The following is a 25,147-nucleotide window of genomic DNA, read 5'->3' on the forward strand; positions in this document are numbered from 1 at the left end:
CCAAACACAAGCTGCTGCCCCTCCTCTGCCCATGCAAAACAGCAGCCGAGTTGGACTGAGGCTTTATTAAATACACCTGTGCTGCAGAGGCTGCTACTCGTTCTCCTCGCTCCGCAGTCTGGCATTGGGGTTGGTGATCTTGATGGCGAGCTGTGCAGCTCTCTCCACTATCACCTTCCTGTTCTTCGAGGACACATTGTGGGCAATCTCTGCACAGTACGACCTGTTGGGAGACAGACAGTGTTGGGCTTGGCTCCAGCAGCACCCAGAGCTGAGGCAAAGCCCTCTGGACCACGCCACCATGGCAGCACATGTTCTGACTGTGGTTACCAGTAATGTGGCACAGCCTGGCTCACCACTGTTGCATATTTTTGCCAAGGGGATGAGACTGCCAGCCCCAAGGCCTCTCTGTGCCCCCACCTTCCAGTGGCACTGAGGGAATTGTGAGGGCATCTGTGCTCTCAAAGGCAATGATTTTCCTCATTCCATCCCGACCATGCCACCGCTCCCAGGTGGGAGTACAGGCCCCACACACTCACTTGTTGCTCATCATCAGCACTTCCAGCTCTTTCACATTGTGGACCAGGAACTTTCTGAAGCCTGTAGGCAGCATGTGTTTTGTCTTCTTATTGCTGCCATAGCCGATGTTGGGCATCAGGATCTGTCCCTTGAAGCGCCGGCGCACTCTGTTGTCGATGCCTCTGGGTTTGCGCCAGTTGCGCTGCACAAATGCAGGGAACAGTTACAAAACGAGACTACCCTGAACACAGCTGGCCCGAGGGCTGCCTACACGGGCCTCCACACTCCCTGCCCAGCTACTGCAGCTTGGCACCATCCTGCTGGGCTTTCCTTCACCCCCTACATCAAAGACACCCCAAAAGTTCCCGTCCTTGGGAAGCGGCAGCAACTCCTCACCTTGATCTTGACATAGCGGTCAGACTGGTGCCGGATGAACTTCTTGGTTCTCTTCTTGACGATCTTGGGTTTCACGAGAGGCCTGAGGGCAGGCATGGTGGCTGCGGGACAGAGCGGGGTGAGCGAGGGGCGTGCCCGAGGCGCGGTGCAGCTCCGCGGGCCACGCGTGTCGCAGACTGCCTTCCCCCAAGGGCCACGGCGGGCCGGTGAGGGAATGGGTCTTCATCTGCTGGGGCTCTTCCTCCCGTCTCCGAAGCTGGCAGAGCACTTGGAGCTCTCCAGATGCGATCCTGGGAGGTGCCGCGCTGCCAGCCCCGCGATGCTCCTGCCCGGCGCCACGGAGATAAGCAGCGACCGAGACCCCCGGCTCCAGAGCCCCGCTCCAGAGCCCCCGGCCCGGCTCGTGACCAAGCACGGCCCCGCCGCCCGCGCAGGGCCGCGGGTGAGGCCGCGGCGCCGCCCAGCCAGAGGAGCAGTGCCCGCCCGCGGGGGCCGCTTTCCGCGCCGCGGGGAAAAGATGCGGCGGAGGAGAAGGGAAAGGGAGGAAACCGGTCCGTGCCAGAAGCGCAGGGGCCCGGATGGCCCCATGGCCGCGGATGGCCGCGGATGGCTCGGCCAGGACTCACCGGTGCCGATGGCGCCTCCACCGCGGGCCGGGCGAGAGAGGGAGGGGCCAGCGCGCAAGCGCTTTACGGGACACGGTCCTGGCAGGGGCGTGTGGCGCTGCGGCCGCGCACACAGGGCCCCAGGCACCGGCGGGGCGGCGCGGAGGCCAGGCCGCAGCCGCGGTGAGGTGGCACCGGGCAGGGAGGTTCAGTCCGGCGGGGGCGCCCAGATCGGTGCTTCCCGCTCACCTCCACGAACGGTGCGCTGGCTACGGGGCTGACAGGACCTGTCCGTCACAGGCAGGCTGTGCCCGCCAGCCACTTCCGCCAGTGCGGGCGGGCGGGCGCCGCCTGGCGGCGCGGCGGACGCGGAACGCGCCCGGCGCTCCCCGGCCGCAGCGACACGGGCCCGGCGCGGCTGAGGCCGGCAAGGCGCCGGTACCTCCGGCAGCACCGGGGCACAGCCACGGAGCGCGGTGTGCTCTGCCCGGTCTGCTGCTGGCCCAGGCTCCCCCGCTCAGCCCAGCACCGGCATCAGATCCCGAGCGCTCCGGCCCCACCGGATGGCTGTGCCCAGCCTGGCCACTGGACGGCTGTGCCCAGCGGGACCCCAGCCTGGGAGGCAGCTGTGGGCACAGAGCTGCGCTGCAAGAAGAGACAGGCACTACAAAACAGGGACACGTTTATTAAAAAAAATAGCGGTAACTCCATGACATCACACAAATATTTACACCCAGAACTGTGAGGGTGCCCGAGGGAAGGTGGTGGGGCCAGGTCATCCCCAGCTCAGTTCAGTCGATGCTCAGCCTCTCCCGGTTCTCCCACAGCCACGTGTGGTACACGTTCAACTTGTGGTCCTGTGGCTGTACCTGAGACACAGGGAAAATGTCAGATATTTACTGAAACACCTTAAAGTATCTCATCGCTCCCACATTGTGAGCATTGGTTTTCCAGCGCCAGGGGGTCAGTGGGCACAAGTGAGATGCCGAAGGACCCAAAGGGCACCACCCACCTCCTTCCATTCGTTAACACAGAAGATTCTGTAGGAGTCGTTGCCGTACTTGCCGATGCCGTGCAGCTCGATCGGGTAGCGCCACGCCTTGCTCAGGTACTCACCTGCCAGGCAGGGCACAGTACTCAGCACCTGCACACACAGACCCTGCCCTCACTGCCTGCACATAAGGCAGCTGGCCAGGACCCTGTGCCACTCTCACATGTCTTCATTTTAAATGAAAACCGTAAGTTTTAGGTGTTTCCAGGTGCATGCAGACCACGAATCCCCACGGGTTAATCTTAAACTCCTTTTCAACAAACCACCGTGGGAGTTTTAACCATAACATCTTCCATCAGAACAAAATTCTCCTCTGCAGGTTCTATGTACAGAATCAGAAAAATGCCAGCTGGAAGGGCATTCTGCAGGTCACTGGGGCACCCCTGAGCACAGCCACCTGTAACAGTGCTCACACACAGCAGCAGTACTGCAGGTGCTTGGGAGCTTCTGCTCCAACGAGTTTCTCTCTCCTGCAGAACACCCCATGGCTGGCATCTCCTTCCCAGCTCAGACTGGGACCACCAGCTCTGCCTGTGCGACACCAATGGATCCCAAATGCTGCAGAACAGCCTCCACCACCCAACAGAGGAGAGCCACAGAGCAGCGCTTGCACCAAAGCTGTTTGTCTTTTGCCAGCATAACCAAGATTGTTCCAGATGTCAGGAAAACCCACCTGAGAACCTGATGATGGTTTTGGCTCTGAGTTCGTAGAGGCCAAGAGGCTTGAGCAGCTCTGACATTTCTTTCCAGTCTGCAGCCCTGGCTACCTCAGGAGAAGGATACTTCTTCAGGAACTCCCAGAGCACTGGAATAGCCATTTTCCCTGGTGAAAGAACCCTGTAAGCAGGAGGCTGGGCTGGAGTTCTCCTTCTGCCCTATCCATATGCTTTCTCAAGTGAGCTTTTCCAAGGTAAGGTACCAACTAAGAATTATTATTCCACAGTGACACAAGTTAAAATAAATCAATTCTTTCATTAATACCATTAAAACTGCAGCTGTTTCAGCCCTGTAACACCTCCAAACATTTACACACCTACTCCTGCTTCTCTACTTACCTGAAGTTTTGTTGAGAAATATGGTGGCAATGAGAAGCTTCCATGGATCATGGAAGAGTGTTTCCTGGATAAGATTGAAAGGAGAACGTGGAGGAGTCCATTTTCTGAGGGCCTTTCTTCTGGGTGGGCTGAGGGCTGTACAGGGGCAACACAGGAACATTTATTAGACAGGGAAGGATGGTGTTACCTATTTAATGAAAAAGAACAAAAAGACCTCTGAAGCATTTTTGTGGAGGCATTGTGCATAGATGTAGACACAGCAGTTCCCACACAGCCTTTACAGGGCTGTGGGGGGCTGTGTCCCACTTGGCACAGCTGCAGCCAAGGGGGTCAAGCTGCAAGGAACTTTCCACATCATCACTTGAGCCTGAGCCATCCTATCCCTTCCCCGCAAAAACATGTCTTTCCCTAAATAAAATACCTTCTTTGCTGTATTTACTGGAAAAATATGGACTCGTTTTCCTTCTCTCCACTTGTGTTCGTGGGACAGACTCTTCTGTAAAGAAATAAATTTCAGCATTAAGAAAAAGCACCAAGTATTCTGCTGTCATGTTTCACACACCACTTCCTCTTTATAAAGTGATGGAAACAGAAGGAATTCTTCTCGTGTACAGGACACAAATGTACCTTAAATCTCCTCAGATCTTGCCTGACACTGTACAGCTTAGAGCTTGGCACAGTGAGTTTCAGTTTTGAGTAAGCCTGCATTAGTTTAGATGCTGTTGGATACAAATGAGATCTGGATGTCAGAGCAGCTCGAGCTGAAGCAGAACACGTGGCCTCAAGAGCCAAGGGAGGCTGGGCAGAAGGTGAAGGCTGGCACCACCTCCTGCTCTCACAGCACGCACCTGGTGACGTTGTGGCTGCGGCGGAGCTCGTCCTGTCCCACGGCTCAGCATCCAGCTCGGGCTCAGGTTTCGCATGCTGCTCGCCCAGATCCCCTGGACCTGGCACTTTCCCCGTCTCCAGAGCAGAGGATCCCTCCTCAGGCCTCGCAGCAGGTGTGCCACCGGAGCATGGCCCCTGCTTTGGCAGATGACCCAGCTCCCTGTGTGAGCCAGCCGCCGAGCCCAGCCGTGCCCTGGGCATTGCTGACAGAGCTCTCCCTGCACCCGCAGGGTCAGCACCCAGTGCCCCCACTCCCTGGCTGTCAGTGCCACAGGCATCTGTCTGCCTACGGACCCTCTTGTTCTGAGCACACTTGGTCTCCCATGTGTTAGAGATTCTTCTCTGCCTCTTGCTCTTGGGGTCACCTTGGTTCCTCCTTTCTGAGCCCTTCTCACACTTCCTTGTTTGGACAGTTTTTCCATCTGCCCTCTTTCTTTTGGTTTTCAAACTCTCCTCTGGGTTTATGCCTACCACTGCTAAATCTGTGCCTTCCACAGTAGATATAGCATCTTCCAGGTGTCTATTCCCAGCCTGGATGTTCTGAGTTCCAACCTCAGCACCATTCTGTGCACGGAGCTCCTGCACTTTGCTCTGGCAGTCCTCCTTTTCCAGGTCAGTCCTCGCAGCTCCAGTGCCACATCCCCTCAATCCTGGGCGTGTACTCCCTCGAGGAGCTGCAAAATCAAAATCTGCTGCTTTCAGTGTTGTCTCCCCAGTTTTCTGTAAATACTCCACAAGTGCTCGTTTTGACCTCAGCTTCTTCCCTTCAGGGCTGTGGTAGGAAAGGAAAGCAAATTAGCAATGACTCTCATTTTCCCGCTCTTTGCTTAAAAATCTTCAATAGTACATAAAAACAACCCCAAAACGAAGCACAAAACCAGTTTTGCGGGGACGTCTGGGCAGGTTGCTGTGCTCCTGCCAGGGAAGCCACACAGAGCCGCTGGCAGCCGCAGCCTCACCTGATGAAGTACACGTCGGTCCTGCCGGCCGTCCGGCCCGCCCGCCGGCGGCTGCTCACCCGCTGCCAGCCGCGGGCCCTGCGCCCGGGGCCGGGCCCTTCCGCCGCCGCCGCGCCTCCACCGCCGCCCCCGGGGCTGCGGGGGAAGAAGAGCGCGGTAAGTCCTGCTGCCGGCGGAGCTCCGGGCTCGGCGGGGCGCGGACCGCCACACGAGCCGGGCCCGGGCCGGGCCGCGCGCAGCCGCGGACGGGGCCCGTACTCGGGGCCCGTGATCCCGGTCCAACCGGGCCCAGCCGGGCCCGCCCCGCGCTCACCCGCGCGCCGCTCCCGGCGCCGCCATCTCCCGGCGCCGCCCCGGCCCCGCCCGCGCGAGCGGCCCCCGCGGCGCCGGCAGCGCCCCCTGGCGCCGGCGGGCCGCGGGCGCAGGCGCGTTGCCCGTGGCAGCGGCGGGGCCGCGGAGCGACGCCCGGCGCGGAGCGGGCCCGGCCGTGAGGGGCGGTGCCGGGCCGTGCCGAGCCGTGCCGGGCCGTGCCGGGCCGTGCGGGGTCCGGGGGATGCGGGCCGCGCTCACCTGGCGCGACAGGGCCGAGCAGTGGTGAGCGGCCCCGGGCGCGCCGGCCCGTCCCGCTCCGAGCGGCGGCCCCGGCTGCGGGGGCTCCCAGCGGGGTCGGTGCCTCTACCAGCGCTGGCCCTGTGGCACACCCGATCTGTTTTGTCTCCTGACACGCGGTTCTCGGTTTGTTTGTTTCCCTCAGCATTTACGACCTCGCGTTCAAGCCGGATGGGACCCAGTTGATAATTGCTGCTGGAAACAGGCTGCTGGTAGGGAAACCTTCCTGTCCTCTCTCCTTTTCAGCTGTATAAGCGTGATTTCTTTCACATTAACTTATGAATATAACCTATCTGAAATCCCCTTATCTCTGTCAGTGCAGCCTCTCAGCAACATACATATTAATGCAGGCCAATTCTAAAGTGTTTTGAAGCTTTTAAATATTTCTTACCAAGTTTTAAGCTCTTTTTCCAAAAGTAATGAGATTTACGTTATTTGTGTCATCTCATGTTCTTGCGCTGTGCCCGGGGTTTGAGATCCATGAACCTGCCCTTAGTCCTGGCACAGCGTGCAGGGGCTGTGCTGGTGCAAGTTTCTTTAAAATCTCGGTGACAAGGGAACATGCTCAAACCCGTGTCCTGGCATTGTGGGCGCCGTGTGGGAACATTCACCTCAGGCTGTTTGTGGGTCCTTGGGGCTGCTGCAAGAGCAGCTCAGGACCAGCTGCTCAAAGGCCCTGTGAAGCTGTGAGGTGGGGCAGCTGTAGGAGCTGCAGGAAGGCATGGATGGATGGATGGATGGATGGATGGATGGAGGGAGGGATGGATGGATGGATGGATGGATGGATGGATGGATGGATGGATGGATGGATGGATGGATGGTAAAGGTGGAGTTCAGCATTGCAGGACAACAAGTGTTATTTTCAGGGCTAACAGAATCATGTATTTAGTGGTGTTCCTTTGCAGTAATTATTATGCTTAAACATAAAATGCGTAGAAAGATGTTTTAACAGCAAGATGTAAAATATAAAAATAAAAGATAAAAAGCCAATAAGATGTAAAACAAGCTGCCAAACAAGCTGTTGAAAAATGTCCTTTGTGTGTGTTATTTTCTAGTACTGACTTCTTTCTAAGAATATAATGTTACAGAAAGCTGTTTCTGTGCTAGAAAGTGTTTTGTCTTTTATGAACTATATGAAATCCAAAAAGCAGACACAAAAGGAAGTGCATAATCTGCTGGCCTTCAGTACTTTTGTATCCCAGCCCTCACACTGGCGGTGTTTTAGGCCAGGTTGGATGGGGCTTGGAGCAGCCTGGTTTAGTGGAAGGTCTCACTGCCCCATGGCAAGGGCATGAATTGAGTGAACTTTGAAGTCCCTTCCCACCCAAATGTGTTCCTCTGATTCAATGAAGGGCTTTTTGTGTAAATTCTTTTGTTTGTATTGTTTTTTTCTCCCCATTTGAACAGGTGTATGATACTTCTGATGGAACCCTAATTCAACCTTTGAAGGGACATAAGGACACTGTGTACTGCGTGGCTTATGCCAAAGATGGTAAATGGCACCTTGGGGCGTTGTTAGCCTGTTTTGTAAAGTGCATCTCCTCCGTTTGGGATTGCCCACTGAAAATGAAGAAATGGGCGTTGTTTGGCTCGCAGTGTGGGGTGCTGGGGTTTGTTCTTTAATGAGTGCTGGGGTTTATTGTCCAGTGCAGGGTGTGATCTGCTGTGCAGAGTACAGTGCAAATACCTGTAAGGTCACCTGTGAGCCCAAGAGCTGTGGTCCCACTGCTCTGCTCTTTGACTTAAGTGTTGAGCTTGGCACTGGTGAAGTGTATATTCATGAGAAGGCTCACCTCAGAGATTCCTGTTTCTACTGCTCACCTACATCTGAGTTTTAGTCCTGTAGTTCCTCTGTCCTAGAGGAAGTTCCTGGTAGTTCCTGTAGTTCCTGGTCCCCTGATCTTTCATATGTTACCTGCTCAGTGCACTCTGCTTCCAGTTTTCTGCGACTCTCATTCAGTGGAACTCACTCTGTGGGCAGGAGCCTTCCTGCAGCTGCTGCTGTTTGGGTGATGGGAGTTCCTGTGACCTTGTACCAGTTTCACTTGTCACTGTTCCCATCAATCTCCAGCTTGGGGCTGGGCAGCACTGGAAGGACTGGTGAGTAGCAAGGCCATGGAAATGGTGCAGTACAGCCGCTGGAACTCCATGTGCCTGGGGAAGCACCAGCACTTACAGGCACTCAGTGTCAGCCCCTTATTACTTGAGTCTTGTTGAATTCAAGAACTTCTTGCTCTCTCTTTGATTGAGTATTTGGAGTGAAAGTGATTCTTGTATGTGTGGGATTTAAATTATCTCTAATTCCTAGGCAAGCGTTTTGCATCTGGCTCTGCTGATAAAAGTGTGATAATTTGGACTTCAAAGTTAGAAGGAATTCTGAAGTACACGTAAGTGATGCCGTTCAGTTCTGTGCCTCAGAAGCTGATTTTGATTATGCACTGCTGCGACTAAAGAGCACGAGCTATTAGACTTGGGAGAAGGTTCACTAAGGTCAGAGAAAAGGGGTGATAGGGGAGGGAGGAGGAAAAGAACAGCTGAAGTATCTGAATGAGGCAGGAAAGCAATTAAAGGCATAAAAGGAGGTGGGAAGTCCAGAGAAATCTGTGAATTTAGAGGGCTGACAGAGAACTAAGGAAACTCAGAATAGGTCAGAGTAAAATGAAACATAACATGACCAGTCTTCTATAATAAATCATAATTCTGGTTCACAGATCAAATTAAAGATAGGTTTGGAACTTCTGGTATATTTCAATCATTTGGCTCCAGCCCTCTGAAGCAACAGCTTCATGTTCTCCTGACTGCACATTTATCAAGAGTTAGCTGGTCACTGCACAGAGCCTGCACAGGCACACATGGTTTAGGATTTGGATACAACCTTCAATCATATTTCACAAACAGTTGCTGTAATCTTGATGAAATACAGTGAATCCTGCTACTTGGAGGCAGCTTTTACAAGGTTTATTACTGATTTACTTTACAGTAATAGCAGACTTACTTGACATACTATAAACCAATCCAATTATTTTGGCATCTGCTAAGGCTTTCAGCTCACTTGCTGAAAGTCAGAAAAGGGACATTTAAGAATGATTTATTGAGATCTGATTGTAACTTAATTCTAGGCATAATGACTCTATCCAGTGCATCTCGTACAATCCTCTCACTCATCAGTTGGCATCCTGCTCGTCTGGGGATTTTGGTATGTCTTCTCCCTTGGACTTTCCCATTGAGACAGTGAATTCCATTACAGCTGGATAGCCAAGCTAACCACAGACGGGTGGGAGATAACTCCAGGAGAGGTGGGACACAAAGCTACCTAATGTTCAGTGACATTGGAAGCGGATTTAAATCACTTAGACTCAGTGGGAAAGGACAGTGTAGTGAGGGGTCACAGGATCAGATGTGCTGCTCTCTTACTGGAGCTTTTTGCAGACACCCTCTGTTATTTAGGTGGATTTTTTTCGCCCCTATTTAATAATAAATAATATGTATTTAAATGTCCACTAGCAGTGGACATTTGATGCCTCTAAAATCCCAGCTGAGTTCTCTGACAGTATTAGTTTCCAGTCAGAACACTGGCACATACTTACTTGTCATTGGCTTTTTTTTTTCTTTCATCAAGGCTTGTGGTCTCCAGAACAGAAGTCAGTCTCTAAACATAAAACCAGCTGCAGGATTACTTGCTGTAGGTAAGTTTTAAGGGTTAGCCGTGTCATTTCAGTTAGTTTCAATACAAACCATTGTAAGTAAGATGGAAGCTTTAAAAAAAAGGACTTTTCCCTCCTTCTTTTTCAGTATCAAAAGTGTTGGGTTATGCTTGGTCCTGTTTATAACCAAATTCTTCTGAAGGCATCAGAGACAGATTCTGGTCTTGAGGAGGTGTCTTAGGTGTTCTGTCCGTCTGTTCACCTGTCTTGTACAACAACAATAAATTGAAGTTAGAGGAAAAGTACTAGCAGTGTTTGTAGTTCATTCCCTGTACTGTTGGTGTTTTCAGTTGAAGAAGGTATTTTCTTTGTGGAGAACCTGAAGCAGGGATTCATAACTGAAGTCATTCATCTGACTGAAGAAGAGACCAGAATAGACCCTAGGCCTCCCCTGTCCTACACCAGACAGTTCTGTCTGATCATGTTCTAAATGTGGCTTTTAAAGCATTTCGGTCTGCTCCCAGACTGCCATCCCCAATAGGTATCTTACTTAGCACATGTTGCAAATATTGCAAGCTTTAATTTACTGTGTATATGATAAAATGTCCTTGATGTAGAGTGTGCTGTTGCTATAAATGTGGATTTAAATGCATAAACAAACCATAGGATTGCTAGCCACCTCCCAGAACTCCCTCTTATAAATGTACTTTTATCTGCCATTCCTGTGTGAGTGTGCTATATACCATCCTGCCTTCCTGCTGTTTGTTTGTAGTTGTTTACTCTTCAGTATGTATGTGTTTTCTCAGCTGGACAAATGATGGCCAGTACCTTGCTTTGGGGATGTTCAATGGCACTGTCAGCATAAGAAACAAAAATGGTGATGAGAAAGTGAAAATAGAGAGGCCGGGGGGCTCTTCCTCTCCAGTATGGTCAATTTGTTGGAATCCTTCCAGGTAAATAATTTCATCCTTCCTTTTTTTCATACATAAATAGAATAGATAATTCTTGGCTCATTGATTGCAGAAAGGCTTGACTTTTATCCCTGATGGAGCAGATTAATGCCATGTGTGTTACCTTCTTGAAGTGATTATATATTGGGGTTTTGGCGTTGCTGCCAGTCTTCAACTGAACGGAAAACCTGGGAACTGAGTGGAGAACCTGGGAACAAGTTTAGATTGGAGAGGTGGGACTGTTTAGATTGGAAAAGCCCTTTGAGACATCAAATCCAGCCATTGCCACAGCAGTGCCAAAGCCACCACTAACACCTGTCGCCAAGGCCACATCCACACGGCTTTTAAATCCCTCCAGGGGACTCCACCCCTGCTGTGGGCAGCTGTGCCCGGGCTGGACAGCCCTTTCAGGGAAGAAATTCTCCCAATATCCATCCTAAACCTTCCCTGGCAAAGCTTAAGGCCATTTGCTCTTGTTGTGTCCCTGTTCCCTGGGAGCAGAGCCTGACCCCCTTTCAAGCTTTGAGTTATTCCTGTAGAGGATACTGATTTTGATTTTGTGTCCCCAAGCTCTTTTCCAGAGGTTTAAATGACAAACTGCTTTCCTTTCAGTTTGTGACTTTTTTTAAAGAGTAACATGAAGTGAATTATGCTACTCTGCTACTTGGTTTTGTTGCTCTTAGAGATTTGTTAATTAAATTGCTGTAGAATTACTAGTTTTTTGGGTTTTTTTTCTGCAGAGATGAACGCAATGACATTTTAGCTGTGGCAGACTGGGGTCAGAAGCTCTCCTTTTATCACCTGAGTGGCAAGCAGGTATGTCTTAGAGAGTTTATTCAAGACTCACAGGGTATTTTTGGTTCTGCGTCCCACAGTAAAATATTTGTATACAAGTGCTTTATTAATTACATTAAATGTCTTCTGTTTTCCCAGCCTTTTATGAGTCAACTGTTTTTCAACAACCATTACTCCTTCAGCTCTTATTTCCCACATAGCAGCTCAGCTACTGTCTTACAGTTCTTCCATTAAAGCTCTTACAACTCTGCTGACTTGTGTGACATGGTTCACTGGTCTGTAGAGAACATTTTTGTGGGTTTTTTCAGCTAGTTAAAGGGGTTTTGGGAGTTGTTGCATTCTGAGCAGAATGGTTTGGGACTGGAGGGATTCTTGGATGTACTTTAGAACTGTCTTTGGGAATCTTAAAATAGTCAGTGGTTCTGGGTATTGAAAGGCCATGCATGGAGGAGATGAATGGTGTCAGTGATGGCACTTGTTGTTTTCAGGAAAGAAATCCTTTTGTTAATGTTTTTGATTGGTTTTTTTGGTTTATTTTCCCTTGTAGATTGGGAAGGACAGAGTGCTCAATTTTGACCCATGCTGCATCAGCTACTTTACTAAAGGAGAGTATCTTTTGCTGGGAGGTTCAGACAGACAGGTTTCCCTCTTCACAAGGGACGGGGTACGGCTGGGCACTGTGGGAGAGCAGAGCAGCTGGGTGTGGACCTGCAAAGTTAAACCAGACTCCAACTATGTGGTGAGTAGGGACGTTTTTCTAACATTTTCACAGGGAATTTGTTACAGAAAGTAAGATCATACATTTTCAGCTTAGTTGCTTGGACACCCCTACTCATGCAGTAGAACCTCAGCAATGTCTAGGGAGGTCCTATAACTGCCACTGGAATTACATATATTCCACCAAAGTAAAACCTGAGCTGTAAGAAGGATCTAAGGAGCATCACAACTCTCAAGTGCTCTCAAGTGGTAAGGTGTTTGCTGCATTTTGGTTTAAAAAAGAGGAGGGAAAAATAATTTAAAATATCAGCTAATAACTTCTGGAATTGACCAAATCTAATTCCATGATGGGAAGAAAATGCCTACAGGGCAACTGTCAGCCCAAAATGCTGCACTCTTGAGTCCTGTACAAGTGGTAAGAGAATTAAAGCAAATTTATAAATGAAGAAACAAACACACCCCCTCTGTAAAAAATCTAAGCAAAACCCCAACCAAATAAGCCCAAGGCCCCCCAGCATGGTGGTCCCCATGGTCTGTGGTGAGATCAGTCCATTCAGTCCATTCTCAGTGCACTTGCACCATGGTTAAATATAAGTCAGCTGTAACTGGTGTCAGTCTATTCATTGTGCAGGAAAAGGGACACAGTCTTCCTGAAAACACCACACACTCTGCCAGTTCTCACCTGTGTGTACCACTTAACTGAAATTATTCCCTTCTTCGTCCAGGCAGTAGGGTGTCAGGATGGAACCATCTCCTTCTACCAGCTGATTTTCAGCACTGTCCATGGCCTCTATAAAGATCGCTATGCCTACAGGGACAGCATGACTGATGTTATTGTCCAGCACCTCATCACGGAGCAAAAAGGTAATTCCACACTTGCAAGCAGGACAAAGCTTCATGCAGCTTGTTTTAATTAGTATCTATCAGGACACTTGGAATATACACTGCATGTACCTGACAGGCTGTTGTCACTTTGGCAGTCAAACCGTGGAACACACTTCAGATGAGGAGAGTGCAAACTTGGAGCATGCAAATTCAGCACTGACAAGTTTAATGAAGGATGTGGGGATTGGAAAAGAGACTGGGAGGGACAGGGGCTCTTAAAATAAGGTTTTAATCCCTGAAAATGAGATAAAAATACTGTGTGTTATATTCAGCTTTTATTTTCCTTACTTGTAACCTCAAGCATTTGTGCTTATTTTGTTTCTTCGTTTCTGTGGCTTTTTATGGCAAGGATTTGAAGTACTGCTCCAGAATGTGCTGTTCATAGAGGGTGGCAAACTGTGACAGGGATAGTAGATTACGTAGAGCAGCAAACATATCTGAGCAGGAATGTGCTCTGAATTTTAGAAATGCTCTAGGGAGATTCAGTTTCAGTGTATTAGTTCTCTGATTTCTGTATGTTATTTTTGTGTCAGTTTATCATTTTGGTGTTTTTTCTTTTTAGTTAGGATAAAAGGCAGAGAGCTTGTGAAGAAAATTGCAATTTACAAAAACAGATTAGCCATCCAGATGCCAGAGAAAATCCTGATTTACGAGTTGTACTCGGATGACTCTGCAGATATGTACTATCGGGTGAAGGAAAAGATCATAAAGAAATTTGAATGTAACTTGCTGGTGGTGTGTTCAGATCACATTATTTTATGCCAGGTATGTGCCTTAAAAGCTAGAGTGGTCCTGGGCTGTGTTCAGTGTCAAGGCTGTCCCAGACAGGGGCTGGCAGGACGTAACTGTCCCGTGGGAGTTGCTGCAGCACTTCCCAAGGCAGTCCTGCTGTGCCCTGTAGTGCTCCCATGCTGCTGGGCAGCACTGTGGCGTGGCTCGGGTGTCTCTGGTTCAGTAAAGCAGGCTCTAGAGTGAATTTGATAAATTAGTACAGAATCCAGGGGTACTTTTGGGTGGGAGAGAACTACTAGAAAAAGACTGGAGGTGTTTGTTTTTGTTTGCTTATAGGATTGGAAAATCTTAAAGAATTCACCCTTTAAATTGAGTGTTTGACTTTATGATTTTTAAATGTAAAAACAGACACACCTGCTAGTATAGGTATAAACATCACACATCAAACAGAGATTTTTGTCTTCATCTCCAGGCTGTGTTTTATACCTTACTGTGTCCTTAGGAGAAGAGATTGCAGTGCCTCTCATTTAGTGGTGTTAAAGAACGAGAATGGCTGATGGAATCTCTTATTCGTTACATTAAAGTAATTGGAGGACCTCCGGGAAGAGAAGGCCTCTTAGTTGGTCTAAAGAACGGTCAGGTAACACATCATCTCTGGTATGTGTCTTTCTACTGCAAATGAAATGTGTTCTGTGCTCTTAGAGGGAGACCTTAGGAGCAGCAGGCTCTTCTGCAACCTAGAATTGTATTTGACAGTCTCATTTTGGGATTAAAAATTAATTACTTCTGTATTTCACATTCTCTGACAGTAAAATTCATACAAATATGTTTAACTGGCTCTGGGTATCTGTGAGTTGTTAGTATTAACTGACAAAAATTGAGTTCTTGGTGAAGAGAGGTTTGCCTTTAGTGGGGGGTTGGAGGTGTGTACACTTCTCCTGGTGACCACTTGTGAGGGTGTGGCTGTTCTCCAGGTGTTCTCCAGGGCTGTCTGCTTCACACGCCAGGTGGCAGCTGGAGGTGCCAAGCTGGAGCCCAGGGGTACTCATAGCAAGGATGTTGAGATGCTGTGTGTAATGTATTCCTGTATTAATGAAATTGTGTGACTAGTGGAGAACTCAGGATGCACAGCATCTGATTTATCTGTATAAGCTTGTAAAAGACCTAGAGCATGTTGCAGCAGCCAGCTCAAGAGACCTCAGATGGAAGCATTTCCCTAATTTTATTGCAGTTTGTCTCTGAAAAAGCTTGCCATTTCACACTTGAGACGGCACGGAAGCTTTTATCCGCAGTTCTAGGGAAGGGAGGTCTGGAGTGACGTTGTTTCCCATCTCCCAGATCCTGAAGATCTTCGTGGACAACGCGCTGGCGATCGTGCTGCTGAAGCAGGCCACGGCCGTGCGCTGCCTGGACATGAGCGCGTCGCGCAGCAAGCTGGCCGTGGTGGACGAGAACGACACCTGCCTCGTCTACGACATCCACACCAAGGAGCTCCTCTTTCAGGTCAACATCCATCTCCCTGGGGCTTTTCAAAGGGGGGCCAGGAGGGCAGGAAGTAGTTTGGCGCACAGAACATCCCAGAAGTGTTGCTGTGCAGAAATTCATTTATGCTGTTAATCACATCTTGTAGAATTTAACTGTGATCTGTTTATCAAAACCACCCTCTCAGAGATGGTGGAGTAGGAATGAGAAGACAGGAAGTCTATGTGAGCAACAGCTGAATAAAGAGCTCTTAGACATGTGATCTTTCCAGTTTAATTTATAACTCTGCCCTGCTTCCCTCTGAAGCATTACAGTTAATGAGCATTTTAGCTTTATCATTAGTATGAACAGAATTAAAGCCTAAACATCTTTGTTCGTTGGGTATTCATAGGCTATAAAAGAAATGATAATGCTCTCTTCATTGGCAGTTTAGCAGTCACTTATTAATGTTGATTAAATGTTTTCAGAACATACTGGATAGCAAGGATGGAGTCTTGCAAAGATAGGGTCTGCAACTTCCTTTGTGTAATGGACTGAGAAATTATCAATTCATTGTGCTAACTAGCAGTATATTATTGTAGAATTTGGTATTATGTTTTACAGATTATTGTAGCAATCACTAGTAAATATACATAAAAGGCAAGACAATTATAGCTGAGTATTAACATGTGAAATGCATCCCAGATAATCTCTTTAGGAATATTCTAGGTGTTAGGATATTGCAAATGTGAATAATCATGTGTGTTTGCACACCAGGCTGTAATGAGTCAAACATTCCAGCTGAAGAAACATGTTTCTTAGCAAAGATTGCATCAGTTGTAATCCTGAGATGTTTTGTCATTAGGAACCCAATGCTAATAGTGTGGCCTGGAATACCCAGTGTGAGGATATGCTTTGCTTTTCTGGAGGCGGTTACCTCAATATCAAAGCTAGCAACTTCCCCGTCCACCAGCAAAAACTGCAAGGCTTTGTTGTGGGTTACAATGGCTCCAAGATCTTCTGCCTTCATGTTTTCTCTATGTCAGCAGTTGAAGTTCCGCAGGTAATCCTTTAATCTCATTAAGTGTTGCTTTATATCTCATAAACATGAATGTTTAACAACTGAAGAAGGTTTTCTGAGATTTACTTGTATTTCATTACTACAATGATAGCAGTTCACACTTCCTTCATTGTTATTTAAGCTATATTGTGTGATCTCATTTATTTTTGTTTCTTTGGCATTAATTAACCTAACTTCATTTTTGCTGTTGGTAATTGTTTCTGATTCTCCCTTTCTACTTGCAAATGCACATAATCTAATATACTGCAGGCCTTACCTCCTGCAGGATTTTTATTGTGTTCACTCTATATCACTTTTCTCCATTGTAATTTAATTTTTCTTGAATACATTAAATACAGTTTTATTGTTGCTTCATCTAGATGTCTTTAGGCAATATTTAAATGGAATATTTTAGTCTGAATGTAAAGTACCTTTGTGGTCTTTTTATTCAAAATTTAGGGACTGCCTTCCATAAAATGCTGATTTCTGTCATCATGGAAGTGAAAAAAAAAAAACAAACCAAAAACTAAAGCAAAAAAAGAAGGTAGAAGGGCTGTGACTCTGTGCATCCAAGAGTGTGCAGGACTTGCCTCTGCGAACTGAAGAAGAAGGCAGAATGTCTTGTGCTTGTATTGCCTAAGGGACACCTGTGCTACAGACCCTTGTCCCCTGAGGTCCTGGGCAGGTCCTTGGCCCAGCTCTGGGTTGTCCAGGGGTTTGGCAGCCACAGACAGGATCACCAGTCCTTGAGCACTCCTGTCTGCCTTTGGCATGCTGTAGGCACCAGGGTGCCACAGAGTTACAGTGCAGCATCTCAAGCAGCTTGTCCAAAGCATGCATTTGGAGAGAGGCAGTAGCAGAGACTGCAGTGTTCAGATAAACTGGTAAAAGTGGTGCAGAAATGGACCTGCGTCATGCTGGGCTGAGGCTGCAGTGATGCTGCAGTGCTCCCTGTTCCCTCAGGGGGCTCCGGCTGTGGCTGCACATCTGTCTGTGTTGTACAGTCACCCTGCAGCAGCTGGCAGCTCCCCACGGGGGTTTCCTTTGGGGCAGGTCCTGGAAGCCCCAGTGCCTTTTGGGCCGGTCCAGTCCCAGCCTGGCAGCACAGCTTTGTCCTGGAGGCTGGGGCAGGAGGGCTGCTTCACTCCCCTTGCCGTGTCTGGGTGTTCCCACTCCTCCTGCCCTTGGCCCCTGGGAGCACGCTGCCCCTCCTTTGCTCTGCTTCCACAGTACTCAGCAAGCTCGGTGTGCGTCATTTTTAGCGTGCTCTATGCCCAGAAGAATTCACATCCTTAACTACTTCCTAATATTGCAAGGAACTGAAGGTTTCAAAATGGATGAGTTTGGAATGTAATTAACCCAGCTTGTCTAGAGATAAGATAAAGATCACCCCAGAATGTTCTGTCTTTGTACAAAATGGAGATGTTTATTCTCTGGGCAGCTTGTAACAGTTGTGATTAGAATAGATATATTTTTTTGTCCAATATATGTAGAGAATTTCACTAATACATTTCAGTATTATCCTTTCTGATGCCTGTTTTTTCCTATGACAATCCTCAGTCTGCACCCATGTATCAATATCTGGAACGAAAAATGTTTAAAGAAGCCTATCAAATTGCGTGTTTAGGAGTGACTGATGCTGACTGGAGAGAGCTGGCTATGGAAGCCTTGGAAGGGCTGGAGTTTGAAACTGCTAAAAAGGTAAAGCATTCATTTACTTGTTTAGCAGAAAGCTTGGGTTTGATATTTATATATATGTGTATGCACGAGTATAACGCATGTTTTATAACTGGAATGCGTGGTGTTCTGGGTTACTGTCTTGCTTGTCTTTTCTGTGTCTTATTCCACAAACAAACCAATTGTTTGTTACAAACTCAGGATTTTGAGATGAGGTTTTGAACTGCAATCTAATGTATCTCTCTAGATAAATGCCATGTTCTAAATCAACGTGTTTTGATAGAAAGAAGATGGTTTCATCTGAAAGTGCGTGAATGGATTTAGGGAGCAGAACTGGGAAGCAGTGCCCACGGGGTGGCAGCAGAGGATGCTCACCTGGCTTTGGCCCCCACCTTCTTGCCCTGTTGCCCCCTAAATATTTAATATCACCTCAGTGCGAATGTGAAGACTCCTATTCTTTGTTATCTGCACATTAAGGCTGTGTGAAGGCAGTGGTGCTGGGATAGTTTAATTTCAGTTCTTTTCTGTGTGGTGTGCCTTGCTTTGGGGAGTGGGCACAGGCTGAAGAACTGAGTTTCCTCTGGCATAAAATACCTCCCTATTTTCTTTCACCACCTCTTCTCAAATAAGAGAGAGCAAACTGAGTTCAATGTCATGAATATTGTATGAAAGACAAAACATTCTAAAAATACACCGAGAATGGTCTGTAGTGATAGACATCTTTTAATAACAGATTTTTTTAAAAAAAAGGAAATTAAATGCTTTTTTTTTTCTTAAGTGGAGGCATCAGAATAATTCTAATCTCATGGATGGCTTTATGCAAAAAGATACTTTTAAAAAGAAGTTTTCAGTGACTCCTTGGAATTTTTAAGTAGTGCCCTCTTAGAATTAGAGCGGATTAATTCAAACAAAAGCAGCTTCTTGACATTAAAGGCTCTTACAGTTCCTAGTCCAATCCGATGTAAGCAGAATATGCTATGCCCTCTCAGTTTGCTTGCAAGTCTTGAATGTGCAGCCCAAAGAGTTAAATTTCTGGTTTGTGATGCATGTCAGGAATAAGTGCTGAGCTACTGCAACTTGCACGTGACTTTGCCACTTGAGACTTCGGGTTGCACATTTATCTCCATTTGCAAAGATATTACACTGTCTTAAAGTACTTTTATCTTATCGTCTTCTTACTTCCTTTCCTCTCTTAGAGCTCCTTTCATGCTGGATTTTCAGAATGGTTTAAAAACTAGGAGCATAAGCAGCCAGCTTTGACAATATGATCAGTTATGTGCCCTTCCTTTTAACAGTTTCCTGGATTTTCCTCGTCTGTGTCACACCTCACATCAAAATGGAGAAGCTATAAAATAGCCAGAATAAAAGCATGTAGTATTTTGACTGACATTTTGTATTTCTTGGGGGACCGATAGGCACAGCTCCTGCTGCCTGCTGTGTTGCTCATGTCAGGGCTGAGCTGTTTTGGCTGTGCCTTGTCTCCTTTCCTGCCACAACTCAGGGGCCACAGTCACAGCCAGAGCCCTTTAGGTCAGGTCTACACAAACCCAAACCCAGCAGACTTCTGCCTGTCCTTTTTGCATTAAGACAGTTTGATTCATGCAGAATAATATTTGGTGTTTTCTGAATTTTCAAGTTAACGCCTTTTACTCTTTTTTTTAAATTATTTTCAATAGGCATTTACCAGAGTGCGAGACCTTCGATATTTAGAATTGATTAGCAGCATAGAGGTAAGGCAGTGTTCAAGAAGGTGTATTTTCTTAAACATACTACTGTACCAAAATCAGTACTTTGTGTTTTGGAAGGATTTCTGTTTGGATAGTGCTTTTGACTGTTGGAGATGTGTTTGAAGTGAAAAATCCTGGTTAGCAGAGGTGACTCAAGTTCTTATCATAGGATTGGATCTTTGTGGACCAAAATGTGGGAGTGCGATGGGAACTTCTGAAACTGTCTTCAGGAGAACTGGAAAAATGTTCAATATTCAGTTAATAGTTGGTAGAATACTACTGTGCTGACAGAGCTTAGTACAGAATACTTCATAAACTTGAGTTCATTAAGCCTTTCCCTACCCCCTGGAGGTAGGTAATTACTATTATCTCCTCCTTGCAGAGACAGAAACAGACCCAGAGAAATTAAATGAAAAACTCAGGGTCTCATGACAAGTCTGTGACAACTGGAAATAGAATTTGGGATTCCATACTTCAGTACTATGCTCTAATCACTCCTTCCTATTCTTTTCACACTTTTTGATAGAATTTCACTCAACAATAACTGTCTGTCATGAGCACTTGAAAATTTACTCATCGCCCTTGTCTTTCTGCAAAGATGGCAAGATAATGCTTAAAGATCTGTTTGGAGATGGCATAAAGGGAATTCCTCTTATGTTAATTACATTTACACCTTTTCTTAAAAGATACACTCCTTGGCTTCATGTCTGCAGAGCTGTCCTGCTGCTGTCAAAATGCCAGCTGGTTGCATTGAACTTTTCTCTAACACAGGACAAAGGTCTGCATTAAGAGCCCCTTTTTTCTGTTGGTTTTCTTTTTTTTTTTCTTTTCAAGGGTATAGGTAGGTGAGAGCATTTTCTCACCAGTAGTAACCTTTCTTTGCCACATATGCTTGTCCAGATCTTCATTTATTGAGGATATTCTGGATTTATCATGTCATATTCTGTTAAGTAAGAAAAAATCCCCTTAAAAATAGGCATAAACTTACTTTGACACATCCTGAAAATGCTCCTTCTGCAGTGAGTTCTTCATCCCCACTTACTCTCACCTGCAGTGGATTGGATTCCTTTTAAGGCTTGTAGGGGGGGTAACTAAAACACATGTGTTTTATTAATGCGATGGTTTTCTCTCAGTAATGACACTTCTCTTTCCTAATTGATGACAGAGAAACATGCTTGCCATCTCCATCTGGCAAGATTTGTGGAGTCTTCGAAAAAGGATATAACAAGTGCTCTGATTATTCATTTAACCAAGGTTTTGAAGGAAACTTTGAACATCAGCTCAGTGTCAGCCCAGTCAGTCAGCGTGACCAGGGAGTGATGGCTGAGCCCTTCTGGCAGCAGAGGATTGAATTTGGATGCTGGTGGAGTGCTTTTCCCCTTGCAGGCAGTTTTCTTTAAATTCAGTTCACAGTAATGTGTTTCCATTCAATGTGGGCTAACTGCAGCAATAATTTTTTCCCAGGCAGGGTAGTGGCGTGCGCCCAATACACAGGATAAGGCAGACACACACACACACACACACACACACACACACACACACATGTGCACACCTGTCCTGGGTCCCTCACAGTCAGGCCACTGCTGCAGCTTGATTCATGTGCAGGCTTTGTCCATGGCTCTGCACGCACATGGGAGGGTTCTGCGTGGCTCTGCACTGATGCTGTCCTCATGGTCCCTTCCCAGGCCAGAACAGAACAAGCACTTCTGGTTGCCAGGAGAGCATGTACTGGTGTTCTGGAAGTGACCCAAATCCATGAGCTCTTGTATGTGGGGACAGTGGAGGTGTCACTGGTTTGTATTCAGAGGCAGGCTAACATACCTCCTGAATCTACTTCCTGCTGGCCGTTATCCTCCTGTTTGTCATCCCACCTGCACATATTGTTAATGTAGCTAAATTATACAATGGTGAGATTGTAGGGAGAAAATGAAGAGATGCCTTTTTAAAATAGACTGGCATAATGATAGCATGTGTTCATTTTCCTGTGTGAAATCAAGAGAAGTGACTTTTCATCACTTTGGTTTGTATAGTGACATTTAATTTTGCTCTTCATAATTTTAATTAAGGAGGGATTTAATCCTTTAATTATAAATTCAGCAGAAATGTAGGAGACGCATAATTATGCTATCCCGTTACAGATTTTTAATTATTAGCAGTTAAAATCTAAGCCTGAAAATCTAATTCCTCGAAGGCTATTTCTCACCTAAGTGCTGATCATCTAGACTATTTCCTACATCTCTCTTCAGTTCTTCTGTTTTTCCAGGATCGGAAAAAGCATGGAGAGAACAACCACGAGCTGTTCCTGGCAGATGTTTATGCCTACCAGGGAAAATTCCACGAGGCAGCGAAGCTGTACAAGAGGAGCGGCCACGAAAACCTGGCCCTGGAGATGTACTCGGACCTCCGCATGTTCGACCACGCCAAGGTAGGACCTGGCACCTGCACATCTCTGCAGAAATATTGATGTACCTCTGACTGCTTCCAATGTATCATCCTGCAAAAGAAGTGTGGGCTTTGAATTCCAATTTCATTTTCTCAGGTATTTGTTTGGAGGTAATTTGGCTTATAAAGAGAAAAGTGTCTCTAGCCTGGGTGTAACGGTGGCATTTTCCTTCAGAATCTGCTGCCAAGGCAGCAGGTTGTGTTTTGTAGAGTCTCAAATATGGCTGTGGAAATTCAGGGCTTTTCAGTGAATTCTTTTGGTGGACCTTGTGATTACATAGTATTATCCATAGTAATTTTCCTTCTTCCAAAACTAAAAAGTTTGTGTTTATGACTCCTTCTTCTCCATTATCTTATTTGAGAGTCCCTTTTTATTTGTTTGTCCTCCAAAAATGACAAGGTAGTACCCATGTTATAATAAAAATATATTTATGGGTTGGAGTAAGTCAGTTCTATATTGATGCATTTTAAAAACTGTGTAATATTCTAACCTAGAATATTTTTGTTTACTACAGAATTTCTTCCAAAGATTCAGTGTCTTGGCTTTTTTTAAAACTCTGTTCCATATAGGAATAAATTGAATGTAATTCTAAAAAGTGATGTTTTATTATGGTGATAAGAAGCATTACTTGGCTTTTAAGTCTTCTGTGCTGTTTTCTTATTGAAATCCCCGAGTATGCATGCACTGTTTAGTCTCATTCATCACTCATCAGAGCCCTATTCTGCCCAATCCAGGACAAAGAATTCACCATGACATGCACAGAAACTCTTTAGCAGAGATTCCCCAAGCCATGCTGCAAAGATCTTTTTCTTCCAAGAGCTCAGCAGAAACATTTGGGGGCTTTGCTGATGTAAGCCTGACTTCCGCTATTTTTGGCTGATGAGTCTTTGTTAGCTTCAGTGTTTTGGCTCCTCTTGAACATAAATGTAATTCATACAGGAAAATGTTCCCATAAGTCTTTGTAAGAATCTTTTAATTCTTGGCTTCAGTCATGTCTAAATTTAACCAGTAGAGAGCAAGAGGTCTCATGTCTCCTCTACTTTGGAGTGATTCCATGCTGAGAAATTTAAGGTACTTTACAAGGCAGCTTTTTGTGCAGGGAGTGCACAGAACATGGAAGAACATGTAAACCCCCCTTATTTTCCAGTTATTTATATGGGGGAGGGGGTATGTTTTTGTGGTGCTGTTTTCACTGATGCTGCCAGAATTATTCAAAGGGACCCACAGAACCTGGTTTCTTGTGCATGACTTTGATGAGGTCTGGATGGAGGGTCCAGACTGGAGGCAGAGGTTGGAAGACCTTTGATATCTGGTCACAGGGTCTTTATCACAGCACCAGATCACTAATTACTGGCAACTCACAAAAAAACTCTTTATCCTGTGGGAAGCTGAACTTAGCTTTTGATTTTGGGCTTATTTTGGTGACCTAAGCTGGAAAACAAGTCATACCAAAGAGATTGTTTGACTTCTCTCTTGAGTGCAGTTGTCCATCTTCAGAGGCTGTCGGGATACCCGAGTAGCTGCCCCTGGAGCAGGGCTGTGCTGCAGGAGGCAGCCTTGGGTATCAGCTGCAGCTGGCACAGGTGGGGTACACTTCTGCCTGTAGCAGGGAACTGCTGAATTGCAGTGGTGAAGCAGACCTGGCGTACAGGTTTTTGACCATTTGTTGCTTTGGTTTTTTAAACCTCAATCAGAAACATAGAGGATACACAGTTTTCCACTCTTTTCCCACCTGTCATTTCTCTCCTCTGTTCTGATTTTGCTTTTGATAGAAGCTGTTTAATGGGCAGTAGCCTGTTCTGTTAACAGACAAAATTGCCCTTAATTGATCTTCTGGTGTTGAAGGGGGGGTTTTATATTTTTTTCCTGGCACATGATGTCAACAGATGTGAACCATATGGTGCCAGAGCTTTAGTACTGGCAGAAGAAGATGAACTAACTATTAAAAATATTTCCAAAATGGTTGTCGACACAGGGTCCAGGCTTGGTGTTTGCATTCCTACCACAAGTCCAAGCAGTGCTTCAGAGCACTTTCACTTTTGAGCAGCTGTGGTTCTTTCATTATAAAAGAACTTAGTGGATATATTTTTTAAAATACATTGTTTCCTGCAAAAACACTTGATAAATATTTCAGCCATCAGTTGATTTGTGGTAGGACATCCTGATGCCAGTGTGTGATTAAGTGGATGTGCTGCTGGTAGCTGAGCATGGTCTGGGACTGAGTGGTCATTGAGAATGAATCCATACCTGCTTGGCTTGCAAGAGGAAATATGAAACTTGGAATTGATCTGTTAGAGTTTTTAGATTAGTGCCATTTTGTTTTGGAAAGGCTTGTTCCTGACAAGCTTGCAGAAATTGTAACTCATATCCATCGACCAGGCTAAGCAAAGAGCAGGAGGGGACATTGGTGTTGGCTCTGAGGCACCTCCACTGTCCTTCTCTGGGCCCGGCCACAATCTCCTGCTTTTTTTTTTTAATTTATTTTTTAACTGTATAAATGGGAGACTTGCCATTATTTCTTTCCAGACATGTGGCCTTGATGATGAGCTGCTGAAGGCTGGCTCAGTGCATGTTGCTCTCCATGGAGTATTTCTGTCCTTGGGAGGCATCATGATTTTCATTACAAAAGCCTTTACCTATTTGAGAGTTTAGACTGTAATGATGCTTGTGACCAGAAGGTAATGCAGACTTTTGTATTGCTCTGTTGCAGGAATTTCTGGGATCCGGAGATCCCAAAGACACAAAGATGCTGATAAAAAAACAAGCAGACTGGGCCAAGGATATCAATGAACCAAAGGCAGCAGTGGAGATGTACCTCTCTGCTGGCGAGCACATGAAGGCCATCGAAATCAGTGGGGACCACGGCTGGGTGGATATGTAGGTTTTTTGTCTCCTCAGAGATAATGTATCATAAAAGCCTGTATGAGATATTATGAATTCCATGAAATTTTAAAATAAGACTAAATGTATTTGA

At 46.5% G+C, this 25,147-nt stretch overlaps 3 protein-coding genes and 1 non-coding gene across 4 annotated transcripts in view; 1 reads left to right on the top strand and 3 right to left on the bottom strand.

The window, feature by feature from the left end:
- Positions 1-50: 50 nt before the first annotated feature.
- Positions 51-1,673, bottom strand: RPL32 (ribosomal protein L32). The gene is made up of 4 exons (XM_021542563.2): positions 1,542-1,673; positions 916-1,016; positions 540-721; positions 51-223 (listed from the first exon to the last, which is right to left on the bottom strand). Exons 2-4 carry the CDS (start codon positions 1,009-1,011, stop codon positions 94-96), a joined length of 408 nt encoding a protein of 135 aa, XP_021398238.1. The 5' UTR covers positions 1,012-1,016; positions 1,542-1,673; the 3' UTR covers positions 51-93.
- LOC116184108 (small nucleolar RNA SNORA7) lies at positions 1,080-1,215 on the bottom strand. Its single transcript, XR_004148848.1, has one exon. It is a non-coding gene; the product is annotated as a small nucleolar RNA SNORA7 (small nucleolar RNA).
- Positions 1,674-2,185: 512 nt separating the features above from the next.
- On the bottom strand, positions 2,186-5,812 carry MBD4 (methyl-CpG binding domain 4, DNA glycosylase). Its single transcript, XM_021542528.2, has 8 exons — positions 5,787-5,812; positions 5,474-5,608; positions 4,475-5,286; positions 4,048-4,122; positions 3,627-3,761; positions 3,245-3,394; positions 2,533-2,636; positions 2,186-2,389 (listed from the first exon to the last, which is right to left on the bottom strand). Exons 1-8 carry the CDS (start codon positions 5,810-5,812, stop codon positions 2,312-2,314), a joined length of 1,515 nt encoding a protein of 504 aa, XP_021398203.2. The 3' UTR covers positions 2,186-2,311.
- Positions 5,813-5,958: 146 nt separating this feature from the next.
- Positions 5,959-25,147, top strand: part of IFT122 (intraflagellar transport 122) — a 30,143-nt gene continuing 10,954 nt past the window's right edge. The window contains exons 1-18 of the mRNA XM_021542559.2: positions 5,959-6,067; positions 6,228-6,294; positions 7,490-7,574; positions 8,391-8,469; positions 9,202-9,278; positions 9,702-9,768; positions 10,533-10,679; positions 11,417-11,492; positions 12,019-12,210; positions 12,914-13,052; positions 13,636-13,838; positions 14,308-14,445; positions 15,144-15,308; positions 16,132-16,329; positions 17,887-18,027; positions 19,680-19,733; positions 21,994-22,155; positions 24,884-25,050. Coding sequence (XP_021398234.2) covers positions 6,027-6,067; positions 6,228-6,294; positions 7,490-7,574; positions 8,391-8,469; positions 9,202-9,278; positions 9,702-9,768; positions 10,533-10,679; positions 11,417-11,492; positions 12,019-12,210; positions 12,914-13,052; positions 13,636-13,838; positions 14,308-14,445; positions 15,144-15,308; positions 16,132-16,329; positions 17,887-18,027; positions 19,680-19,733; positions 21,994-22,155; positions 24,884-25,050 — 2,198 coding nt within the window. The 5' untranslated portion in view covers positions 5,959-6,026. The remainder of the gene's footprint in view (positions 6,068-6,227; positions 6,295-7,489; positions 7,575-8,390; positions 8,470-9,201; positions 9,279-9,701; positions 9,769-10,532; positions 10,680-11,416; positions 11,493-12,018; positions 12,211-12,913; positions 13,053-13,635; positions 13,839-14,307; positions 14,446-15,143; positions 15,309-16,131; positions 16,330-17,886; positions 18,028-19,679; positions 19,734-21,993; positions 22,156-24,883; positions 25,051-25,147) is intronic.

The sequence above is a fragment of the Lonchura striata genome, chromosome 12, assembly GCF_046129695.1.
Source record: "Lonchura striata isolate bLonStr1 chromosome 12, bLonStr1.mat, whole genome shotgun sequence".
NCBI classification, from domain to species: domain Eukaryota; kingdom Metazoa; phylum Chordata; class Aves; order Passeriformes; family Estrildidae; genus Lonchura; species Lonchura striata.

Coding starts and splice junctions, on each gene's coding strand:
- MBD4 (XM_021542528.2), bottom strand. CDS start 5,812: ATGGCGGCGCCGGGAGCGGCGCGCGG. Junction 5,287..5,473: donor ACCGACGTGTACTTCATCAG/GTGAGGCTGCGG, acceptor TTCCTACCACAG/CCCTGAAGGGAAGAAGCTGA. Junction 4,123..4,474: donor CGCAGCCACAACGTCACCAG/GTGCGTGCTGTG, acceptor ATTTCTTTACAG/AAGAGTCTGTCCCACGAACA.
- RPL32 (XM_021542563.2), bottom strand. CDS start 1,011: ATGCCTGCCCTCAGGCCTCTCGTGAAACCCAAGATCGTCAAGAAGAGA. Junction 722..915: donor ACCGCTATGTCAAGATCAAG/GTGAGGAGTTGC, acceptor GCATTTGTGCAG/CGCAACTGGCGCAAACCCAG. Junction 224..539: donor GTGCTGATGATGAGCAACAA/GTGAGTGTGTGG, acceptor GTCTCCCAACAG/GTCGTACTGTGCAGAGATTG.